Raw genomic sequence first — 22915 nt, forward strand, 5'->3', positions numbered from 1 at the left:
TTTTGTTCATCCCCTCGAATCAGATTCACAGAAAATCTCACGTATAGCTGGTCTTTGAACTTGGCATCTCTGTGTTATAGGGGTGAAAATGCCTGTCTCTTCCATTTATTTCTGACATTGTTACTTACAAAGGTCTTGGAGCATCGGACGCTGGGATAGTCCCATCTCCGCCAGGGCCGCCTACGATATCATCCTCCTCCTCATCATCATCGTCGTCCTCATCCACCTTTCCGCCTCCTCCCATTGCGCTCAGCTGAGCAGCCAAGGCAACCAAATCCTAAAAGTTACAAAATTCATATGAAAAATCATTAGCCTTTCAAGATTAACACAGTGGCCCTGTATCATAAAGCTTAGCGATTGATCATTGGGCTGACTTTATGATTGATCATACACATCAATCAATGGAATCAATTGCAGTCAACAGACATCAGTCATGATCGATCATCGCTATTTAGCTTTATGTAACAGGGCTTAGCACACTTCAAACAATTAATGGAAATGAAATCGATAATGAATAGTAATCTACAGTGAAAATAAAATGAAGCCAAAGAAATTTCAGATTGCAATAAAGTTATTAAACTGAATTTCCTTAGAAATTATTTGCTGCTTGTGAAGTAGGTTTTATTAAAGAAATCTCACACTGGAAAAATACAATTTCTGTTCATTTGATCAAATATTTGTAATTGGAATACGGAGAAAAAAAGATATTCTTGCCCAGTAAAGGTCTAGACTGGCACTATTGAGAAAGTGTCTTGGTGAGGGAAACTTGTTGCTTCACAGGTTTAGTTTGTGTTATGCCTACCATGGAAAAGGAAACATGATTTTACAAACCAGATTGATATTAAAACAGGTAGTTAAATTTCAGAGGAGGAAGGTAATTACATTCATAAGAGAAGAAATGCCCCTCCCAAAGCAAAAAAAGAGATTAAGAATAATAAAAGAAAGAATAAATTGATAAATGCTTGAGAATTATAAATATTCTTTCATTTTCCTAAATAATCCATGGGTGACCGCCCAGCTCCTTACCAAAAATAGGTCAGCAAAATTAATTTGACTTTTTATTCAGTTTGAATTAAAGATTCTAAGATATGATTATGTGCTAAAATAAATTTGTTTGTTTGCTTTATGGTGATAGAGTTGCACAATATGGTAATTGAATATAAATCATAAAGAATAAAAGTGTTTTGGAGAATGGCCAACTGATTTATGCATTGCTCTGGTATTTGAAAATTAAACATAAGTATAAGAAAGGATGTTTCCATGTGTGTGGGTGTGTGTATGGGTGTGTGTGGTGTGGGCGCATGTGTGTGTATGTGTGAGAGAGAAACAGCAAGAGAAGACAATCAATAAGATAACACAGGCAAAGGTTAACATAATAGGATGACAAACAATGATTTTTTATAAAGTTTGAGAAAATATATATGCATAGTATTGAGAAACAAATGCCCAAGTCAATGATTCAAACATACATGTAGCATGCACTTGTAAAAAAGGAGTGGTATTCAAATCAAATAAAACCCATACATATCCCTCACAAACAAGTGACTTACTGCATCAAAACAGCACTTTACCAGAATATCATGTGCTCCCAATGCTACCTCTTACAAAATCTGGGGCAGCTAGCACAATGCTACTTGACATGATTCTAGAGTTGATTTGTATGCTTGATTGATTGAACATTATGATTAATGTATAAATCAGGCATAGAAATCAAAGGCCGTATTCTGAAAATTGTCTTAAGAGAAATATTCATGCATCTTCAGGGTTGCAATAAAATCCATATTCTGAAAATTCTTGCATCTTTTCTTGTAAATTTTCTTGAGACTTTCACTGAGCGCATATGATGTCAGAGTTATAACGATGTGTAAAGTTAAAGACGGTGCAGAAATATCTCTGTGCGCAAGATAACATATCAAGAAAAAAGGTATTCTGAAAATTCTTTTATCTTTGCGTTCTGTTGGCTTCCTTGCAAAATACAACAAAATTTACAAGAGGTAGGGGGCTATTGTAACTTAATGTTGCATGTGATATTTCTCGGTCAACAGTAATAATTTCTTGCTGCATCCCGCAAGAACATCATGTTTTACTAAAAGAGACATTTCAAAGACATTACATAGACGGATCAATAGACTTTTCAGCAATTAAAATTGGTAATCGAGATGATGAATCTTTTCAGTGAAAATATGAAAAACCACATGTATTTTTAGCACAGTAGCGCACAAGCATAAGCGTCGGGGGCACAAAGGATATTACACTTCATGTCAACAATGCGCTTCAGTATTTATCAGAAGAGACTATTGGTTGACCTATAGCATATAAAAAGTTGAATGATTGGTTGATGATAGAATATTGAGTGTGTCAGAGATAAAATAGGGGATGTCCTTACAGAGATAAGAACATTTTCAGAATACCGATTTGAGAGAAATTTAGCGAGCTGTTATCTTGCTGAGTTACAAGTTAAGACAGTTTTCAGAATACCACCCCCAGGCCTATAATCAAGCGTTTGTGTCAACAGAGGTGTTTCGTAAAGCTGTTTCTACATGTAAGTTATGCACTACTTTGCATAGGACTGAAAATGTTCAGTTTCTAAATGGTTTACCCCAATTTTTCCTGGTCTTATATAACAAAACTGAACTGGGACTGTATTTCCAAGAATAATAAACATTCATTCAGTTGTTTATACAAATGAGAATTTGAATCTATAAAGATAAAATTTCACTTTATAGCTGATTGGAATTGTTAATATTGAAAATCTGATTAAAACAATCTGATTAAAACAATCAATAGAGGGTAACCAGATGTGCTCTAAATTGTGCATAATTTCCAAAAATCTTCAAAACCATCCTGAAAAGTGTTTCATAGAGGTCTTTCTCCTCTTTGTGAATTACGCACCAATTTCCACAGGACTGGAACATGTTCCTGTACGAACAGCTTAATGAAACACCCACCTGAGCTCCAGTAATGACCGCACAGAAACGTTGTTAGCGCGAACAGTTTGCAAACAGAAGCCCTGTTACAATTGGTATTGTGGCAGCAATGTCCAATTTTACAACAATGCATTACTTACACATCAAAATATGTTGTGACTTCACAATCCAAAAGATGTGACTGGGCTTGCTGTTAGCACTCATTTAGGCTAACAATGTTTCTGTGCGGCCGGCACAGATTAATAATGCCTGCCTGTATCACAAACATCTCAATACTTCCATCAAACTTTAAATGACATCCCTCAGACATGCAAAACCATGAAAATGGCAAACCAATGAAAAGAATTAACAGGGAAAAATGTGAATAGATCAAACAGAGCATAGGTGAAATGGTGCTAGAAAATGTGAATGTGAGCCCAAACGTCAATTGAAAACTTGACAATTAAAAAAAAGCATGTGTCACGTTGAGAGTGGATTTTTAAATACATACAGATGAAAAAAAACACAAGAACATGAAATGGACACATCACAAACATACCCAAACAAAAATCCAATTAATCAATTAACTCTTTTTTTAATGAATATATAATATTAAAATAAGTGTATTGAACTGTGTGCTAGCTTAACATGGATAAAAGTACATGTATTGCATTGTGTAGTATCTTTCATGGAAGTTTGTTGCACTGTCTTCTATTAAATGTGCACTCAAATATCATGTAAAAAAATATTTGCATGTAAATTCAAATGAACAATTTGTGCATTTCATAGTACATATGCCATAACTATTTATTCATAATATCAGTTCAATTCCATAAAAAAACTGATATCTTTCCTTTCTATCCTCCAATGTTTAAAAAGCCACTTGCAAAGGAAATCACCCCTATCGATTAAGTGCAATTGATAATCAAGTTAAAAACCAATGAAAATTAAGCCACTGCAATTTTCCGGATACCACAAAGCGATGAAAATGTGAATGAAGCAAAAGAAAATAAAAGCTGTGATTGAAATGTGCCGCCAAACTAATGATGATAATTTTGTCTACCTCCTACAAACGTGACGCATCGAAGCCAGGCAGGGGTACATGGAAACAAAAATCACATTGAACATTAAAAGGTAAGAAAACATGTCAGATTGTATGACGTTTACCAACAGACTTTCGTGCAATGTGCTTCATAAATGATTGCACATACATGAAGAGTCATTCACAGACATGGAATAGCTAAAATACCCTACAAACCAACAAACATTCATTATCTTGGATGTATACATATATGAAACGGAGTTAATTTGCTAACGAAACATGATTAGCATTTTTTGGTCTTAAGAGAAAGGCTCTCAACTAAGACTTTTTGTGTAGCAGTCTTTAAAAAGTGTGGGGGAAATTGTGAATTGTACTAAGATAGGTTTATTAATATATTGAATCTATTTAGTTACCTATCAATTACATGGTAAAAAGAACCACTACGCATTGTGTTATATTCTACAAATGATTTAGTCATTACAAACATCCTATTTGAAACAATACAGGAATAGCATCTCCTTAAGGAAACGTTTTGATAGTATCAGTCGATCCAGAAAGCTGGGCACCAAACATACTCGTTTCAGCAAGAGAAAAATACACTGAAAATTCTGATTCCATTTTCAACTGCTCATTTAAGTTTAGCTGAATCCATTAATGTGACTTTATTACAGTAATTACTCTATTAATATTACTCTTCGTAATTCTGAGGTGAATAAATCGTAATTTCCATCCCCTCCCCATGACAGCCAAAGATCATTATGTATTTAATGAGTGCTCAATCATGCATGACATCACAGATTTTTCCGACAGAATTTGATCAATGACAGGACAGTCCTAGGCCATGTAAATAAAGCTTAGCGATTGATCATGGGGCTAATTTAATGATTGATCATACACAAAAATCAATGAAATCAATCATAAAAATCAGCCTAATGATCAATTGCTAAGGTTTATGTTACAGGGCCCTCATAATCATTCCATGTCTGTCACCTAGCTGGCATAAGGGCTTTAGTTTTGTGCGTGTACGCGTCAATTCCCATGGCTACTGGTCAGTGGACGGACAGAAGGGCGTTAACTCGTGCACACACTGTACATTCTGGTAATGCACGCTTTGAGTTTACACCCCTTATGCTGGTCACACAGGAATAGAAAATCGCCGCACACGTTCAACCTATCGCCCTTCTGCCTGTCAGGCGACGATTTTGCCAAGAATCATTAAAAATTGTTGAAAAGTTATATTTTAAAAAGCCAAGGATTATATTGTGATCTTACCATTGGATTTCTAGCTGGTCCTTGGAAGCTGGCGGGTCTTGTGGATCCTTTCTTCCCATCACTGTATTGGGCAACCTGTGGCTTCCCAGCTGAAAATGATAATGAAAATAATTGTAAAAATATGTGTCATGATGATAATAACAATAATAAAAATGAGCATTTGTATAGCATCATCTATCTCATCTATTCCGAATGCCACTTTCAGCACTCGGTGCATTCAGGGAATTAATCCTACCGGTACCCATTCACCTCACCTGGGTTGAGTGCAGAAAAATTTGGGTAAATTTCTTGCTGAAGGAAAATGCACCATACCTGAGACTCAAACCCATGACCCTCTGATTAAAAGACAATATATATCAAGGGGCTGAATTGATATATTTAATATATCTATTTTATTTATCATATTGCACTGAAAAGAAACGAACATAATTTTTTTTTATAATTTATTTAATAAATACACACAATTTAGGAAAAGAGAAAATAAAATCAAGAGTTAATATGGATCGTAATTCCATAATTGGCTGATTTTTATCACATGATCAATCGTCTCCATTTTCCTTACACTTTCCCTGAGAAATAAGAGCTTTCAACTTTTGACCGTACAAACATAAGCGCAACGCTCCAGTATAAAGCCAACATGAATGGAAGCTTGAGCATATCTGTCCTGTGAGCTATTAAAGACAGTTCCATCAAAGATTAAGAGTAAACACAAATTCATACATTACAGTCAGACCGCAGGTCCCTATGCTAATGAGCAAAAAGGCCAGATTCATCCAAATCATCTCGTGGCTGAATCCTCCCCCTTGCAAAATCTCGTGATTCGTGAGATTTTCTTTCTCTAACAATTTACCTGTTTTAACCTCAAGTTAAATGAAATATTATTGCACCATCAGATAGAGTAAAAGTTACTCTTTCATATTGGTCATTTATTTTGTATACAATATTTGGTTAAATAAGTAAATTTCTGGCCTGAAAATGTGCCTCAAAACTGAATTTTCTTCCTCTGTTTTCTTTTGCAAATTGTGCAAAACTTTTTATTTTGAGCCTCAATGATATCTATATCACCATAAAGCTGAACTTCTGTACTTTCTCACAATGCCACTCTTGATATGCGGCACCTTTTAATCGGGTCAAGATCACACTTTTCCCACCAAGGTACAAGACGAGATTTCTGAAATTTTGTACTTGCATGAAATCCAGAGTCCTGATTGGCTGGATAAGGTTCACAGAACAACAGGCGTGGGGTATTTGAAGAGATTACCACATGGGAAGTGTGACCTTCCCACGAACCCAGGCACTGGAACCGTTGGAATTTGCCACTGGGTGGTCTCTTTGACCAATCAGAGTGCAGTATTCTTGTTTTCAAACTGCTTTATGTACTTGGAAAATGAAAAGTGTGATCTTGACCCGATTAAACAAATTCTTATTTTGAAACCTATATCATTTCAAAGCATACATATTCAGCTTTATCATGATATGAAAATCATTTAGGCTCAAACATAAATAAAGTGTGAAAATAGCAGCTTTTGTCAGGTGAAAATATTTATTTTGTAGCATATTTTAGATCAAAATTTTAACCTATATTACAAAATCTTTGAATAAATCCAAACACATGACCTAAAAGAATGATTCTTCTTCTTTACAATGGTACCAAATTCATGAAATTCGATGCACAATTAGAGCAGCAATGACCGAATGAAAAGAGGTGTTTTGGTTCGCATCAAGCTCATTAAATATGCAAAACATCTGAAGTCATGAATATCACTTGGATGAAAGAAGCCACTTTCTTGGGACCTGCAGTCTGACTGATTAGTTTTTCAAAGGGATTGAGTAACTTTAATTGCTATTCATTAGCAACACACTTTCTAATAAAATTGTAAAAAGTGATCATTTTCCCTCCGTAGCCTACAGTGTTAACTTAAGTGTCCGCATGGACGCTTATGAATGTAGTCATCCTTATCGCAGCAATTAAGGGTTCAATTTGCTTAACAAGTGGAATGCCTCTGGCCGTCTCACCTGCATCACGCGATTCAACATAGCAGCAGTGCTGACTTTGAAAACTACTATAACTCGCACAAGATGTTCAGTGATATTTGGTTACTCTTATTTCCATGTTTTATGAACTATACCAATACGCTTACAGAGATAGGATGGTACATGACCTTTGACCTCGATCATGCGACCTGAAACTTGCACAGGATATTCAGTGATACTTGATTACTCTTATGTCCAAGTTTCGAAAGTCAGATCAATAAACTTACAAAGTTATGATGGTAATTCAACAGATACCCCATTATGGCCAAAGATCATTGACCTTTGACCTTCACCATGTGACCTAAAATGCGCACAGGATGTTCAGTGATACTTGATTACTCTCATGTCCAAGTTTTATGAACTAGACCAACATACTTTCAAAGTTATGATGGTAATTCATCAAATACCCCCAATTCGGCCAACGTTTATTGACCCTTAATGAGCTTTGACCTTGATCATGTGACCTGAAACTTGCACAGGATGTTCAGTGATACTTGATTACTATTTTGTCCAAGTTTCATGAATCAGATCCAAAAACTTTTAAAGTTTTGATTGTAATTCAATAGATACCCCCAAATCAGTCAAAGTTCATTGATTAGGTTAAGATTTTGATGTTGATTCCCCCAACATGGTCTAACTTCATTGTCCCTAAATGACCTTTGACCTTGGTCATGTGACATGAAGCTCTAAGAGGGTGTTCAGTAATACTTGATTAACCTTATGGCCAAGTTTCATGAACTAGGTCCATATACTTTCTAAGTTATGATGTCATTTCAAAAACTTAACCTCAGGTTAAGATTTGATGTTGACGCCGCCGCCGCCCCCGTCGGAAAAGCGGCGCCTAGTCTCACTCTGCTATGCAGGTGAGACAAAAATTAGGGCCGATTCCTAAAGGTTTGTAATGATGATTGCAATATTCTCTGCAAGAGAAAAAAGTATTGTTAGATCTTTATTATAAGAACATGCTAAGGAAAAATTATATTTTCAATTAAACAAATATCACAAGCGATAAAATAAAAATCAGAAGAATTAGAAATTAAAAAAACAAAATGCAAGATATTCAAGTTGCCACGGTAATACATTAATATATTATGAAAAACATGAAGGCAAGTTACAAAATATTTTGTAGCCATGCTCAATGATTCACAGCAAAGGGGTTATCAGCAAAACAGTAGTGTAGATGTATTAACAGAAAATCACAAACAAAACATGAAAGAAAAAGATGAATTTCATAAAATCCTAATGGCAACCAGGAAAGGAATTCACAGGTTTCTTTCGTATGACCTGGCACTTCAAAGTCAAAGGAAAATAAAAGTCATACGTTAGTTAGAGTGGAGAAAGTAAACATAGTTTGAAGCACACGTGTTGTAAAGTCAGACAAGGTACGGTATGCATGTCAAATCATTTTCAATAAACCAATCTCTACAGAAAGATTTTTCTTCTTCTTCAGCCCCTTTCAAAACAGGAGGTGCGACTTCTTACAACCATTGCAATTGTGTGCAACATAATTGTATTGTGACCAAACGATTGTGAAAGCCGCTTAATTCTTCCTCTCTGAATACAGACCACCTTCTGGTGTATCACTGTATCGGGCACTAGTAAAAATATTAATAATAGGCATTTACATGGCGCCATCTATCTAGAAATAATCTATTCTGAGGCGCATTGTTATTATCATCATTACCCCGGCTTGAGCTCGAGCTGCCTTTCAGCGCTCAGTGCATTCAAGAAATTAATACCGCCGGGTACCCATTCACCTCACCTGGGTCGAGTGCAGCACAATGTGGATAAATTTCTTGCTGAAGGAAAACAAACCATGGCTGGGATTCGAACCCACGTCCCTCTGATTGAGAGACGAGTCGTAACCACCAGACCACGACGCCCCCACTGAGGTTTTGTCTAGTCCTGACTGGCATGCGCAATACACAGTGCAAATACCCTACTCTTTGACGAATAGAGCATTGATTTCGACGATTTTTCTGAACTTTACCATGACAAGATAATTCTACAATGTACATGGTATCTGATTTTTAGATTTAGATATGTATGTCCATGTAAAGAAAGTTATCATCATTCAGATAGCATGGCAAGTTGAGGCATGAATATGGGGGTAAATTTATATGGTGTATTTATAAACATGAGAGTAATTATACATGTATACAGAAAAGGCTTTTATGGTCTCATTAATCAAATCTAAAATTGTTACAGCATGATAGATGTATTAGCAGAGATGATATTTGTCAATACATGGATAGTCACATGATGGTCAAGAGGTTTATGGATCGGGTAGGTGTTTCATAAAGCTGTTCTTAAGCTAAGAGTGTCTTAAAGAACGACTGGTGATCCTTTCTTATGGTAAATGATATTCACCATTAATGTTCATTGGTGATTATTTAGCGCGTAAGAAAGGATCACCAGTCATTCTTAAAGTCGCTCTTAATTTAAGAACAGCTTTATGAAATGGCCCCCTGGTAGGTATTTCATAAAGATATTCTTAATAAGTTACGAGCGACTTTACGAATGACTGGGGACTCTTCCTTAGGTGCTTAATCAACATCAATAAAAAAATTTGGTGTATGTTATTTACCACAAGAAAGAATCACAGTTTTTCATAAAGTTATTTGTATCTTACGAACAGCTTTATGCAACACTCACCAGATGTATGAAAATAAATATAAACTGTATCCCTAGTATTCATGAATCTTATCTTTCAAATTTTATTCATGGGCCTGGCACATTGTTCGAGGAAAATACACATTTATTTTCACATTTTTAATTTTCATTTCAACTTTCATTATTTATATTTCATATTTTATTTATTGATATTATTTTTTTTACTTCTTTTTTTTAGGGGGGGGGTATTTGTCCATCTAATGCCTTTTTGTCACTCACTAAAGGATACAATTGATTAAGTTATTAGAAGGATTAAGTTAGGATTAAAATAAATAGGTATTGGGATATGAATAGGCCACTTGCCACATGATCTCTGAAAATAGCCCAGCCAAGCAAAGATTAACCTAGTTTGCCTTACAAATTATCACAGGGGCAGGTTTTCAAAAAAAAATGCAAGCAAGGTTGTTGTTTGTATATTGTGGAAAAGCCAAGACCCTGATGCCGTTGTCACACAATAATATGGATGAAATTTGGATGAGATTTGAAGCCCGTAACACAAAGCTTAGCAACCATCGTAGAACATTTTTTAAGATTGATTGCATTGGCTACACAGTACAAGTGATTATGAAAATCGATTGTATGATTAATCTCTAACCTTTGTGTTACAGGACCCTGATGCGATAAGGGGCCCCCTTAACTTACCCAGATCATTGATTAGTGGAGTCTGAGCTTTGGCTACCTGCCCCCTTACCGCCACAATGGGCGTGGTAGGGGGTGTGTCGCCCTCTGTAGGTCAGTAGTAGAAAGGGGTTTAAAAGGAAGGCACACACAAAAAAGAGACAAACACTGAATCATCATGCATACATGTAGAGGGAGCAAAGAAAATAACCACACACTACATACACAGGTACTGCTAAATGACAATAATGGATTGTTTTTTCAATCTGACCAACGATGCAATTTACCAGAGGCAGAAAATTGTAAAGGACATATTTTTCTTGCTAATTTTTGCCAGGTTGAGAAGTTCTTCAAAAGTGAGTGCGAATGAAATGAACTTTTGACCTTTTGTTTCTCAAGCAATAAAGAGCTTATATGAATTGACCATGACACATCTATGGCTCTGTACACTCGTACATGTACAGTATTGGCAATCTATAATCATGCCAAATGTCTTGCTTGCAACATATGATATATGCACCGTCTTATACGCACAGTTATGATTGATCCAATTCATCATGACTATGGAAAGCCAGCGATGCCAACATACATGTATAAACTGCATACATTCGTTCAGAGTATCTTGAATACAATGGGCGATTTCAAGTTAAGTGTTGAGCTTTTGGTGTTGGCATTACGTCTATGTTTACATGAAACAATGGAAATAGTCCTGAAAAGTCATTCTCTAGGTGTCGAGGTGTCAATATTGTAATCCTGGGGCCCGTTTCATAAAGGACGTGCAACTGTTGTAACCATTATGGCAACTACCATGGGAACCTTGATTCTGATTGGCTGCTGAGCCCTGTTACCATGGTAGTTGCCATCATGGCAAAGTTACAACAGTTGCAAGTCCTTTATGAAACAGGCCCCAGATTCATTTTGTAAACTCAGAAACGGTTTTCAAGCTAGAAAACGCAATCCAAATTGTGCTTCCAACACTAACATCAACACCAACACCGGGCTTGAAATCACCCAAGTACATGTATAGGCCTAATTTTAGATATATCATTGGCCTGACAAATCAGTGTGCACCTCTCTGTTTCCAAGGGACGTTAAGTACACTTCCTATCTGAAGCATTATGTCATTTATGGATTTCTATCAATTATGACATTAATAGCTTTCCATAGGTGCGACTGATTGGATCAATCACAGCTATAAAAACGACAGGGCTCTGTAATTTTTTTTTATTGCTTCATGTCTAATGATCATTCTCCAGGGCATAAAGAGGCGTAAGAGACTACTGAAACAAGCAAACATGATTACTTCTACATGTGAGAGAAAAACATATACATCGACAGAGCTGCAAACCTTTGAAAGAGCAAATTAGTATTCTGTACCTACAAAAATACATCTTTTCCATCAAACTTTGGATTTTTTTATAATCAAGCTTATTCCATTAATTTCTCTTCATACACTGACCATTCCCATTCTGTGTGAAAGCATAACTTTGTAGCTCTACAAGCTACAATTTAGTCTCCTCCTATGATGATATTGGATTCTAGATTGTTTCAGCGCACATGTACTTGTTTACGTATGGTATTGCATGTATTACAATGAAAGTTGCTCTTTCACCCAATATTTCATTCTCATCATTTTAGACCAGGGTCCCGTCTTACAAAGAGTTGCGATTGATCCGATCATCAACCACAACTATGGAAAGCCACAACATCTAAAATGCATGTTTGTTCAAAATATTTTGCAGATCTGGTGTATGTTCATACTTTCACTTTCACTGTTTCCTTGAAAACCCAGAGTGCTTCTCTTTGCTTTAATACTAAGGACATTGCGCAAAGTCCCTGTAAAATTTTTTTTGACATGGATGGATTTTCATATAGTTGAGGTTGATCTGATCAATCATACTCTTTGTCAAGACAGGGCCAAGAATTCATACATTTTGGATGCCCTTTCATACTCTTATATTCTTGTTATATTTTCGCAGCAAATACTAATTCTGCACAGGATATAACTTAAATGCAACTACGACAACTAATGCAACAGACAGCAGAAGAAAGCATTGATGACTGGCATGAAAGTATAATTGGTAATGTTGAGGCTCCACAATACATCATGTATTATAATTGTGTACAAACGTTTGATCCTGAAAAAAACCCACAAGAACTGGACGTTTAGTTTTCCGTCTTCAGGAGAATAAAGATTGATGATTCTCCTGAAGTCAACACGAAGAAATGAAGATTGGGCAGTCTATTCAAGGACCAAACACATGCCCACAGAAGAATACAGGGTGCACCTTGAAGCCTCCGCACTGATTCATTCTCTGCCATGGAAACATTCGGAAGTTACAAAGGTGATAGGCTTACCGACAGCTTGACTAAGCCTGGCCTGCGCCTTGGCCTGCTCTCTACTGGATGGTGTGGGAGGCAACGGAGGTTGACTGGCTCTACTGGGAATGGGACGGAGTGCATCGGGGGGTTGGTACTTGGACGGTCCATCCTCCAGGCGTCTTCTACCTCCCTCCTCCTGCTGCTGCTGCTGTTGAAGACGCAGGAAGTTCCTGCGGAGCGTCGACTCACTGGGTCCAGGGAGGATGGAACTGTGTATTGCCAAGACAAAGAAATTATTGAAAGAACTGACTATTGACTGTCAATTTTTATCATTTGCTCTAGGTTGTTTATGTAAAGTCAAATGGATTGTACAGGAACAACTTCAAGTTAGTTATTTAGTTCCCGGCATCCATGTGACTCTCTCGGGGCATGCTTCACAAAGATTTGAAGTATGACTTAAGAGTCAAAATCAAATGCCTAGTTCCATGCGTTATAAAAGGCATCACCTTATTGGTCAGATCATGCCAAGAGGTCGTGCACTACTGTATATTGATCAATAAGATAGAGCGTTGCATATCATGTACGCATCAGGATTTAAGTGTGCCCCTAAATCATACTTATATGAGCCCCTAGTTTAACAGGATTCTAATTACTGATGGAGTAAAACTGAATAAGAGATAAGTATCCACCGGCAGTGTGCATGTTTATGTATAATCATACCTAGTCTTGGATAATATTAGTCTTGGATGAATTTTATTCATCACAAAGTCACAACTGTCCAAAAATAAGGATAAAGTAAAACTCATAAAATAAAATAGTTACCTTGGCTCGCCTTCGTCTTCTATTTCTGGTTCCTCTTCACTGTCATTGCTATTGTACTCATAATCAGTACTGAGATCCTCAACTGAAAAGAATCAACAAAATACACCTCATTCAATCAATATAATACACATACAATATTCATATAATAATAATAATAATAATCCGCTATTATATAGCACTTAATACATCGAAACGACGTGTCTAAGCACTTTACAGATATATTATAACCCCGGTCATCGGATTTAGCACCTGGGTCAAGAGTGGCAAAGTGTGGATTAACGCCTTGCCAAAGGACGCCAGACTGTAGTGGGTTTCGAACACACGACCCTCTGTTTACAAGGCGAGAGTCAGAACCACTACATCACGGCTCCTCCACACTATAGCACATCATACTATGTTTTTAATTGCCTCATACTATTACCGCAGGTCTAGCACGGCTACCCTGATTCCCTGAACAAGTCCGAGCATGCAAGGAATTCATTACTACCGGGTACCCATTTACTACACCTGGGTGGAGAGAGGCAAATGAAGATAAACACCCTGCAAAAGATTTTACATATGCTTGCATGCTGATAACCATACTAATAATAACAAATAATAAGAATGCATTTTATACAGATGTTTGTCTATCTTTGTGAATAAATTTGTGGACTAACACAGAATATAATAGTATAAGACTGTGATATTTCTTTAATAAGGTAAGATGAAACTAATATAGAAAGTAAATGGCAAGATTAATTTTACATCCACAGTGATAAGATTCAACTTAATTTATCTTATTGCTTTTCAAGTTCTTGCACTAGAAAAAGAAAATGGACGGACAGACAGACAGACGGACGGAAGGATGGATGGACGGACGGATGGGGAGCATTTCATGAAAGGGTTTGTCGGATGTTCTATCTGACCAGTCCCATTTTATCTGACAGTTATCATGGAAACAGTTCTTCTCAGCAAATTAAAATCAAGTTAAGTTGAACTATGAAAATGCTGATAAAACTACCCTATTACTTTCTATGATCTTTACCCCCGGTAGAATTTTCGGTATTTTCCTATCTATATGATCCTTTAGCCGAATTCTTTCCTGCCTTTCGTTTGAGAGGTCTTTAGTGAGCAATGTTTCAGGAGCTTGTTAGCAAGAGGAAAAACTGTTCCATAGGTACCCCGGGCATATAATTCTTACTAACGCCCTACATGATGTGCATTATTTGTATTATTATCTTTCAATTATCACTGGGTATTGCAGCTTACCTCTCTTCTTTCTGGTCCTATCTATGTGATCTTTCAGCTGAATCCTGACCTGTCTTTCGTTTGGAAGGTCTTTAATGAAGGAGTGTTTCAGCAGCTGGTTGGTATCCGGTCTTTGCTGGTAATTCTTGATCAAACATTTGTCCACAAAGTCCATGAACTTTTTGTTCCTTTCAAAGAAAAAGAAAAACAAACAAGTCAGAACATGAAATCAATTAATTAATTGTGTGGGAAGAAGTCTGCAGCACTCCTTAAGTCCACAAACTTTTTGTTCCTTTCAAAGAACAAATAGCATACCAAAACATTAAATCTATTGATTGGGGCACACTATTCCACAAAATTAAAGAACTGCTCAGTATTTTCTCGACTTGGAAACACTTTTTTTTTTTTGGGGGGGGGGCATTTCTCACAAGCCGTGACCCCAAACCATAAATAAGCTAAAAATCTATTATTCTGTAGGTTATTCTTGGATTATCTGCTGGCATTATAAAAATATCTTTGTAAACAATACAAGAATGACAGATTTTGTTGGCTTCGCCAGAATGTGGCATCCATGTCCCATATAATATACATTGATGTTTTAGTGGCCTAATTTCGACTGAAATTTCTAGAGTCGAGAAAGAAGGGAATATTCCTCTTTTTGGGGGTAGTTTCCGATTAAACCAAAATACTTTCAAGGAAATATAGACAATGAAAGGGATTCCATCCCAACTGATTCTTCATATCACAAAAATTTGAATTATTGATATTTGTGATGTTAATAAAATGCAATTCTTGTTATCAAGAATCAAATGTTTGATATCAAGAAATGGGGTTTAGGGATAAAATGGCTCAAAACAACAAGCCACACTTAGAATGTCTGCATCTGCTGGCTAAAATGTCCAGGTGCCCGTTTCATTAAAGCTGTTCGTCAGTTATAAATGACTTTACGCAAGACCGGTGATCCTTTTTTGTGTTACATGATGTATCCCTATAGAACCGATTAAGCGCCTAAGAACAGGTTCCAGTCATGCGTAAAGCTGTGCGTAACTTTACGCACAGCTTCATGAAACACCACCCTGGTGTAAGAGCCCCTTTAGATTTCAGCAACTTTAGGGAAGGATCCTCCATTCAATATCTCCCAGTTTATAAAAAGTGGTTTATTTTTTTCATAAATTAATACAAATCAAACACTCACAGGCCTACCCACAATGCAATGTGCACTGATACCAAAAGGAATTTATCGTCTTACCATTTCTTTGATTTTAGCTTTGGTCTAGGGTTCCTGGGAATGAGAAAGAGAGCTCTCATAGGATGCATGTCACATAAAGCTGTAAATAATGATGATAAGAGTAAAAAAATACATCATTAATGAAGTGTTGACCCAATACAAGTCAAAGAATTTCATGTGATTTTTCACTGAAAAGTGTGTGATGACGTGAGAAATCATTCTCGTTTCCACAACGAAACTTCCTGATTATGCAAGAAGAACTTTTTCTCACGTAATATATATTTTTTTTCACTGAGTTGGCAATGTCATGAATCAAAATATTTCTCATGAGAATAACATGATTAACTCTTGTGTAAGAATCCGAAAATAACTACATTGTAATTAAATCAAACGACTCATGCCAAGAAATCTAAAATATTAGTTATCCAAATATGAATATAAAAATTTTATTCTTTCAATTTTTAGCATTCTTTAGTTGCCTGACACTTGGATTTCCCTATAGCAGACAGAGGGTGTCTGCTTACGTATGCTCTGTATTTCGCATAACATCACTTCACCTACTTAATATAAGATGAACAAAAGCAAGCTATTACGACGTACAAATGTCAGGTCCACTAGAGGGCGCGCGCATGAATCAAAAGGTTCCCAAGTTTCCTAATACTTACGTGGTTGACCTTCGGCCATCTCTAGTGCTGTAATACCGAGTGACCACAAGTCACTCTTATTATCATACGTAGCATCGGGGTTCTCATCACAGGCGATGACTTCAGGGGCCATCCAATATGGCGTCCCAATGAATGTGTTTCTCCTCCCGATTGTCTTGTCCAACTGTGCACTAACTCCGAAGTCAACTGCAAACAAAAAACATAAAAAAATAAACGAGAGGAATTTACCACTGAGGTGATAAACGGGAACCTGGGGCCGTGTCATAAAGCTGTTCGTCAGTTAGGGGCGGTACTTTTAGAACTGGTGATCCTGTCTTGTGGTAAATGGTATACACCAAAATGTTCATTGGCAATGGTTTATCGCATATGACAGGTTTATCAGGGGACCGTTTCATCAACATTTTTGTCTGACAAGTTGTCAGATCTGACATCTTTCCTTGATTCTGATTGGCTGAGAGGCACTGTAACTATAGTAACTGTCGGATAAAATGGGACTTGTCGGATAAAACGTCCGACAAGTCCTTTCATGAAACGCTCCCCTGTTGTTCTTAAAATCAATCTTAAATTATGAACAGCTTTAAGGACCACCCCCCTGATAGGATGTGAAATTCATTGTCCAGCATTGTGAGCACCTCATAAGGTAACTGGCCCTAATACTCCCCAGGGAGGGGAGGATGCATGCAGGAATGACTGATTAGATCTATGACCGGGGAAAAATTAATCTGTAATTGCTTCTATAAGTATAATGTATAAAGCGCTTGATAAATGATCAGATTATTATCTATTACTTACATTTTTGTATTGAATTGCATTAATTTGTGCAAAAATTTCAAGGTATTTTCATTGATTATAATGAAAAGACCAGTATGTAGAAGTAGAGTGTTCCAGGGCTATTAAAGTGGGCTGAATCAGTTTATTTGAAGGGGGAAAAAACAAAATAAGACTTTTTTTTTTAATTACAAAGGGTTGGTATTAATGTTCATATTGTATTTTTTAAACCTAAATAACTCCATATAAAGTACATGTACCATTAAAGACTTCCCTATTTTTGTAGTTCTCATAACGATATTTGCAAAAACACGGAAGCTTTATAGTAAATACATGTAAGAATGAATTTCATATGATGCAATGAAAATAAAGCACATTTCCTTGTTCACAAAACAGAAGGTTCAATTACTACGAGTACCTTTCTATAGCACAAGTGCACATACTAACTTGATAGGAGTGGATTAATGACCTATTTGTATGAATCTTGGGGTAGTATGACCTCACATCACAACTTAAAGGGAAAATCACTTTGTTTATTCGGTAAATCATTATCAATCCAATCTCTTTATCTACATGTACACATGAAGACATTACACCATATCAAATGGTCACTCCTGTTTTCATATTTCTTTTAAAAACAGTTTACACCAAGCAAAAAAGAAAACAGTACTGTCTGTTTCATTTGGGGCCTGTCCAACATCAACATTCATGTAAAATCACAAAATATACAATATATTTCTTACTGGATTTTATTGCAATTAAACTATTAAAATGTGACTACTTGCATCTAATAATACATATTTTTTCATAAGTGAAGCATATTTATATATATTTCAAAATAATGAAAAGTACTTTTTTTCTCATTATTATTATTATCTTCATTATTATTATTATCATTATTATTTTTATTATTATTAGTAGTAGTAGTAGTAGAAGCATTATTATTATTATTATTATTATCATTATTATTATCAATATTATCATTATTATTATCCTCATCATCATCACCATTGTCATCATTATTGGCATTTTTATTATTTCCTCATATTCTCTTTTTTATAACCAAAGGGGGAATTGCCAATTAAGATGCTTTAAGCCATTATTTCAACCTACCTAGTTTGACCTCTGCATCTTCTGTGAGAAGGACATTCTGGCCTTTGATATCTCTATGTATCACATGGTTGGCATGGAGATGACTCAGGCCCTGTAAACAAAATAAACAATTTTTTCTCATTCATATTTTTCATTAAAACAACAGTATCTGAACTGTAATGAAGTTGCACATCAAAATTAGACAAACAAAATCAACATCTCTTGACCCGATTGATAGATGTCTATAAAAACTATTTGAATTAAAAAATATTTTTTCAATTAATCACACACTTTAATATATCACCGTCATCATTAAAGTAATTACCATAATCACCATTTGCACCAGTTATATCATGAGCATCATTTTGATCAATTTAAATATATCACATTTTCAGGTCAAATATTCTTTATTCTGAAAAGACTAGCGTTATAATGCCCAGAAAGAAAATAAGGATGTCTGTTTGGTAAGACTAGATATCTCAACTAGGGTGAACTATGCTAGGAATGAACACAATGCAATTTATAAAGACGGGCTCCACCGCCAGAACCAAGTGCTACAACAAAGAAAAATGTCTTACATCTTTCAACGACCCACAAGGTCAACAAATGAAATAAAAGAAAGGATGAAATGTTTATAATCAGTGTATGAAATGTCAGAGTATAAGTCTTGACTTTATTAATCATGATTTGTTATCAAATTAAAGATGATTTGTCCAGGATGTGGATTGGAATCATGGCATTGTCTGCCACAAAGGACTACATGTATCATAACATTCACTGTACCGTAAGATATTTCTTGTCTGAGGAAGCCTAAAGCAATGTACATGTGTACGCAATAAATTTCTAATTTTAAAGATACTGATTATTAAAATAACAAAGGTCTTCTTAAGAACAATCCTCAACTTATACAAATACAAAACTCTAGACAATTTTACAATTTGTTTTGTTACTACTGCATTCTTGAGTTTATGAGGTTATAGGATTTGAATTCAACAATGATCCCGATGGGCCATGGTAACTGGAGAGCTTTACAGGTCTCCACCATGCTGTGTTTATCTCTATTGTGAGTCTATCGTATTAACCACTCTTCCGTTTTCTGCAAGCAGTGTTCCATTTTCTTTGATGATATCTGAAAGGAACTCCCCGCTGCCTGCCTGTCTGCCCATCAGAGAAGATATCCTCACCCGAGATAGATAGAAACTACCTAGCTTCGACAACAGAGTATCTCCTCAGATCTGACCAGAAACTGAACTCATAAGCTTCGATAACAGAATACAGTATCAGCTGATGTTTTCGGAAGGGTTATTATTTTCTTGAATTTCGCAAATCTAACCATTTGTGAAAATGTTCGCATGCTTGGGAAGCAATGTCAAATTCCCAATAACACCTTTATTCTTTTTTAAAGGTGCAGAATTGCACCCTAAAAGGTGCTCCCAGTATTGCATTTTTGTTGCACCCTGAAGGTGCACAGTTACAACATTTTAATTGATAAATGTACGTCAGGTTTTTAATAGCAATGATAAAGTCAGCGTGAAATTATCATTAAGAGAATACCTAATTTCATAATGCATTTCATTGTCCATTACTTCTGGTTTAGTGGCAGTGTGCAAGTGAATATGGTCTCAAATGACAATATGGGTATGAATGTCATAGATGCTTGATATTTGTATGGAGTGCTATATGGGGGTGATAGATGAATGCTGCTGATCAACATTATTTACTACTTTTAATACCCATAACCAACAAATAGCACTGCTGATTTTGTTTTATTTTTATTTATGTCTACATGTATGTCTACAGTGTATGTAAAAGCAAATTTAAATTGTCTCAAATAATATGAACATGAACACCAGATGTTTGATATATATATATGGAGTGCTACGTGAGAGTGATACGTGTATGCATCTGAGAAACAATATTTACTATTCTTACATGTAATTCCCCTAAACCAACATGTAGCAATGCTCATTCTGTTTTTGTTTGTTCCCCATTTCTATGTCTAAAATGTGATTCATGATTTGTAAGTTTGCATGATTTGGTTGGAAAAAATAAATAAGTGCCCCTACCCATGATAACGCCCCTTGTATAAGAAGTAAATTGAAAATGACTTACCCTGAGAATTTCTCTGCATATGTACGCAATCCATTCCTCTTTGAGTGCATTGCCTTTGGTGGCTTTGACCAGGTCCGTTACAGATCCAGCTCCGCAGAACTCCATCACAAGCTGAACAAAATACAACAAATCATTTTTTTTAAATAAAAAAAAAATGAAATGCATAACTGATCGCGGGCCCGGCAGCCACTGTGCAGCGCCAGATCGACAAGGCTCTATCCCTTTAATTGTTGAACGCCAAACAGGGAAGAAGCAACTCCCATCTATTACCGTATTTTGGTCTGACGCGGCCAGGGTTTGAACTCCCGACCTCCCGGTTGTGACACAGACGCTCTACCGACTGACCCAACATGGCAGTTTGGCTCAATTGGAAAGGTTTGGAATGAGTAAACCACAATGGCATCCAGGTACACTGATCAACAGGGGAAAAATTAAATGGGAGCTCAGGGTGAATTTGCCTCCAAAATGCCTTTAAGAGCCCTTAAAAAACTAAAAATAAAAATAAAAAAAAAGAGCCCCTGATATTTCCATAAGAGTCCAATATATAAATTACAATAAATGCAGGGAAATTAATGATTACTATTACAAAATCCAATAAACAAATTTTTCTGAGATTGTCACTAAATTTACAGTTGCTTAAAATGTTTTATTATCATGTATACATGTCATGTGTATCGCACACCATTGAATGATACAGAATTTCATGAACAATATTCACAGAACACAGAATTTGCAGAAATTTTAGAAAATGGAAAAAAAAGGAGAATTCGGTCAGATTAGAAATCCTTTAGATTTCACTCAAAGTGGATGGCTAGGGAAGTCAGCTTTTTAATAAGTTGAGGTCATAAAAAAACTGCATCTCATCCTAGATTTAGGGCAATGAGAGAAACACATTTCAAATGCTTTGGGATCTGAAAAAAAAAGAAATACAGTAAATGTTGCAATGAATTGGGCAATTCTGATTTGATTCAATTCCGACTTGATTCTTTTTCTTACCAAAGTTTGTTTTCATCTACGATTCAGGAATCCAGTGAAATGTTGCTGGTAGGATAGTGTGATATTCCAATATCAAATTTCCAAAAAAATATAAATCATTAACTTGTTTTTACACGAGCCCAGATATGGATCATGTGCATTGTGACCATCAAATCAATGCTAGATCCTTAATATTGATCGTATTCATCATCAGTGTGACTAACAATCAATGTAGTTTTGAAAGATTAACAAAACACAAAAAAAATAATAATTCATTGAAACACATCATATCACTATTGACCAAGAGTATATAAAAAATAGCACATAAAATATAAAGTTGGATACTTGTGTAACATAAATATCATTGTCATCACATCAAAATCATCATTATCATCATCACCATCACTATCAACATCATAATCAACATCATCATCATCATCATCATCATCATCATCATCATCATCATCATCATCATCAAAATCATCATCATAATCATTGGTAAATAAATAATAGCATGAGGAACACTTACCCATAACTGATCATCATGACCTTTGACCCCTTTCTTGATGAATGCCCCGTAGTATGTTGCAATATTCCTATGGTGGGAGTACTGGATGAACACAAAAGATGAGTAATATTTAACAATAATTTACAATGCACCAAACAGCTATGCAAGCAATGCCTGAGTGAATACACGTCAAATAAAAAATCTTCATCATTCAAACTCGTACAAAGGAGACATTTTTATACTTCAAAGAGTGAATTTTAGCATAATTTCTTCATATTCATTAGAATGTGCGCTCACTGACTTCACTCAAGTCAACCATGACATTTTTTTAGTTATTGTGTATATTAATTTGTTATTGACATGTATTTGTAAGCAAAATATATCATTCCTTTTTTTTTTACAATCTGGACAAGGTCTAGCGCTAGCCTGACAATACAGTACATGTACATGAAGGTTGTTTCGAATAAATAGGAAAATATCTAACAGGCATGCTTGTTACAATAAACAAGATTATTTTATCATTTACAATTTACAGAAAATATAACATGAATCACCAGAAAAATCAGGAAAATTCAAATAAAAGACACTAATTAAATACAAAGTGTTAAGAATATAGATCAAGAGTAATCATAAATCGATTCCTCATTTACA

General features: G+C 35.7%; 1 protein-coding gene across 3 annotated transcripts in view; it reads right to left on the minus strand.

The window, feature by feature from the left end:
* LOC121429772 (traf2 and NCK-interacting protein kinase-like) overlaps positions 1 to 22915 on the minus strand; it is a 62502-nt gene that overhangs the window by 14925 nt on the left and 24662 nt on the right. For 2 of the 3 annotated variants that reach the window (XM_041626988.1, XM_041626989.1), the window contains exons 5-15: positions 22286 to 22366; positions 20782 to 20892; positions 18691 to 18781; positions 16810 to 16995; positions 16166 to 16244; positions 14938 to 15104; positions 13690 to 13771; positions 12904 to 13136; positions 10570 to 10653; positions 5221 to 5309; positions 129 to 277 (exon numbers count right to left, since the gene is read on the minus strand). In XM_041626988.1, coding sequence (XP_041482922.1) covers positions 129 to 277; positions 5221 to 5309; positions 10570 to 10653; positions 12904 to 13136; positions 13690 to 13771; positions 14938 to 15104; positions 16166 to 16244; positions 16810 to 16995; positions 18691 to 18781; positions 20782 to 20892; positions 22286 to 22366 — 1352 coding nt within the window. Of the gene's footprint in view, positions 1 to 128; positions 280 to 5219; positions 5310 to 10569; positions 10654 to 12903; positions 13137 to 13689; positions 13772 to 14937; positions 15105 to 16165; positions 16245 to 16809; positions 16996 to 18690; positions 18782 to 20781; positions 20893 to 22285; positions 22367 to 22915 lie in introns of all 3 variants that reach the window. The other variant, XM_041626990.1, reaches the window with a different exon arrangement.

This window comes from Lytechinus variegatus, chromosome 16 (assembly GCF_018143015.1).
Source record: "Lytechinus variegatus isolate NC3 chromosome 16, Lvar_3.0, whole genome shotgun sequence".
NCBI classification, from domain to species: Eukaryota; Metazoa; Echinodermata; class Echinoidea; order Temnopleuroida; family Toxopneustidae; genus Lytechinus; species Lytechinus variegatus.